Source organism: Ciona intestinalis, unplaced genomic scaffold, assembly GCF_000224145.3.
Source record: "Ciona intestinalis unplaced genomic scaffold, KH HT000736.1, whole genome shotgun sequence".
Classification (NCBI taxonomy): Eukaryota; Metazoa; Chordata; class Ascidiacea; order Phlebobranchia; family Cionidae; genus Ciona; species Ciona intestinalis.
Window position 1 is genome coordinate 1 of NW_004191057.1, and position 2549 is coordinate 2549.

The window sequence follows — 2549 nt, forward strand, 5'->3', positions numbered from 1 at the left end:
TAACTCTCATGCCTCCTTCAACGCTCACTCAGTGTTTCCCTTCGAATCACATTTAATCAACTATTTGGAGAATTGCTTATGATTGCATCATTTGCATGGATCCTGTATAATTATCATAGTAGCGTTTTTGGTTGGTCCTTCCAAAGAGATTAAAACCACTGGACCATTCTTCCAATCAATGGTATGTGATACATTGCACCCTTTTACAGATTTTATATTTTTTTGACATAAAATAATATTCTCAAATTTAGAGTATTGATTAACATCTGGAACATCACTCCGACGACCAAGTTGACGCATTTTTCCAAAATGTAGGCTTCAATGTGGATCACTGGTTTGATCAACTCTTTCAGTTCCCACAAAATGTAGGTGTCGCTGGGGCTTACAGAAAAGATAAACTCTATCAGCTCCACCATTGCTCGGGTTGACATCACTAATCCATCGTAAGTTTGTTGGCTTAAAAACTGTTTTGGGGGGGCTGTAGCAGTGTCACCAGTTATGCTCTCTTTCCAGTTTTGGAGCTCGTTTAAGAAGTCCACTTTCAGCCAACTCAGTCGTGGATCTTTAGGACTGCGATAAGGCTGCAAATCCTTGTTATATCCACCGTTCAAGCGAGTGTTCATTAGATCAAACCATCGGTTCATCAGACGAGCAAACCAAGCACTGCGCTTCATTCTGTCACCACCTCTAGTTTCCATCAAGCTCGCAACTGTATTTGAAAGCAGCTGGGCAGCATAAGAAACTCGCATTTTGGCGAAACTTTTTTGCGAAAAGTGACCATCATGCAACTTGCAGCACCGTAGTTCATCTGTTTCGAACAACTGTGGAACTCGGCAGAAATGTTCCCAAAGTATAAAATGGTCACTATATTTTAAAAGTCTAGCGCACCATTTGGACGACTTGATCTTACATTATTACATGCGGTTTTTAAGCAAGTGGGGAGGATCAGATATTAAGAAAATTGAAAGCTCTGGTTGGTAGATATTTGTACATTTGTAGGGAATATCTAAATCCAGGTTGTTTAGCAGAGAAAACAATTTCCTGTTACAAGCTGCACCATCTGCAACAAGTGCTATTATTGTAAAATCACAATCGGCAATTGCAGAAACTGCTTCCCAAAACATGCTGGCCAATTCATATGCTTTGGTGTTGTGGGTGGAGAAAAAAAGCAAGTGGTCTAGAGAACTGACTCGTGATGGATCTAACATATAGCTGAAGCACATGGGATGCAGCAATCGTTTCTTTTTTTCTTTCAGCCCCAAGATCAACGAATCCAACCATGGAGTCGGTGGTGGCATCATACACAATATTTCCTTAAAATCATGACAATATATAAAATTAGAAGTAATAATAAAAATATTTACTTACCCTTCATTTCATCTAGAGACATTACAAGAAGTCGTTGATGAAAATGCAGTTTTACAGCCTCCAACTTCAACTCCTGCAACACATGCTGTTGGATACCAGGCGTGCTGTAAAGATTCCTAAAATAGTATTTTTTACCATTTAGAACTGTTCCAAATGAAAAGTAACATGAGCATTCTTACCTATAATCATTTAATGTTCTGGAACTGGGTAGGCGAAGCAAACCAGACTCCCGCAGCTCCTCGTAACAACTTTTACTTTTAGTTGCCAGGCTTAGGCACAATCTACATGAACAACCGAATGTGTCTGTAAACCGTATATACATAATCCTTTTATATTAGTAGCTATACATACTTAATAATCTCTGGTTGGTAACGTTCACGTTTGATCTGTTCTTCCCAAAACAGTTTATAGAAGTCATTAACTTCCTACTTGTCGACTAAAGTTGAAAATGCTGGTTAAAGGTTATTTATTTTTGCTGAAACTGTACCTTGGGCCATTAAATTTTTGAAATCATTTGCTAAATCTGCCTCTACTTCAACCAAACGTTCTTCAGTTTCAAAGTTTTTTTTAATTTTTGTTTCCAATTCAGTGATTCTGTCAAGTAATTGCATTTTAATTCAGCACTGTTTTTAGAAAGAAATATCAATAGTCAATACCGAACATCTTTTTGTTCCAATGAGCATTTGATTCTTCTTTCCTTTATTGTGTGGCCACATTGAATCCTTTTAATGGGTATTCTTTTGACCTTCTTGTAAATCTTTCTTCAGTTTGTATTTCTATTTACTTTTTTCTCAACACACTCACATTCTCTGCATTGCTGTCCATAAATATCTGACACTTTTCTGCCCTGATTAGAATGTGTTAAAGATTTAATATCTTATTAAATTTAAAATGTAATGCATGTTTAACGGAAAAGAAATTTTATAAAAAAAATATTTGGCAGGCTTGAATTCAGTATCTGAACGTTTGCGAAAACCTTTTCTTCAGGTTTATTTTGTTCAATAACTTAAATCAAAACAATGTGTATAACCAAGAAAAACGGGAAAGAAATTTTATAAAAAAATATTTTTTGGGGGATTAATGTTAAAGGAAACGAAACTTAAAAGCACCAAGAAATTAGAAAACCTTTTCTTCAGGTTTTTATTTTGTTCAATAACTTAAATCAAAACAATGTGTATAAC

General features: G+C 35.9%; 1 protein-coding gene across 1 annotated transcript; it reads right to left on the reverse strand.

The window, feature by feature from the left end:
* Positions 1-477: 477 nt before the first annotated feature.
* LOC113475517 lies at positions 478-1717 on the reverse strand. The gene is made up of 3 exons (XM_026839703.1): positions 1548-1717; positions 1369-1484; positions 478-1313 (listed from the first exon to the last, which is right to left on the reverse strand). Exons 1-3 carry the CDS (start codon positions 1688-1690, stop codon positions 1135-1137), a joined length of 438 nt encoding a protein of 145 aa, XP_026695504.1. The 5' UTR covers positions 1691-1717; the 3' UTR covers positions 478-1134.
* Positions 1718-2549: the final 832 nt, after the last annotated feature.

Coding starts and splice junctions, on each gene's coding strand:
- LOC113475517 (XM_026839703.1), bottom strand. CDS start 1,690: ATGTATATACGGTTTACAGACACATTCGGTTGTTCATGTAGATTGTGC. Junction 1,485..1,547: donor AGAACATTAAATGATTATAG/GTAAGAATGCTC, acceptor ATACTATTTTAG/GAATCTTTACAGCACGCCTG. Junction 1,314..1,368: donor GTCTCTAGATGAAATGAAGG/GTAAGTAAATAT, acceptor CATGATTTTAAG/GAAATATTGTGTATGATGCC.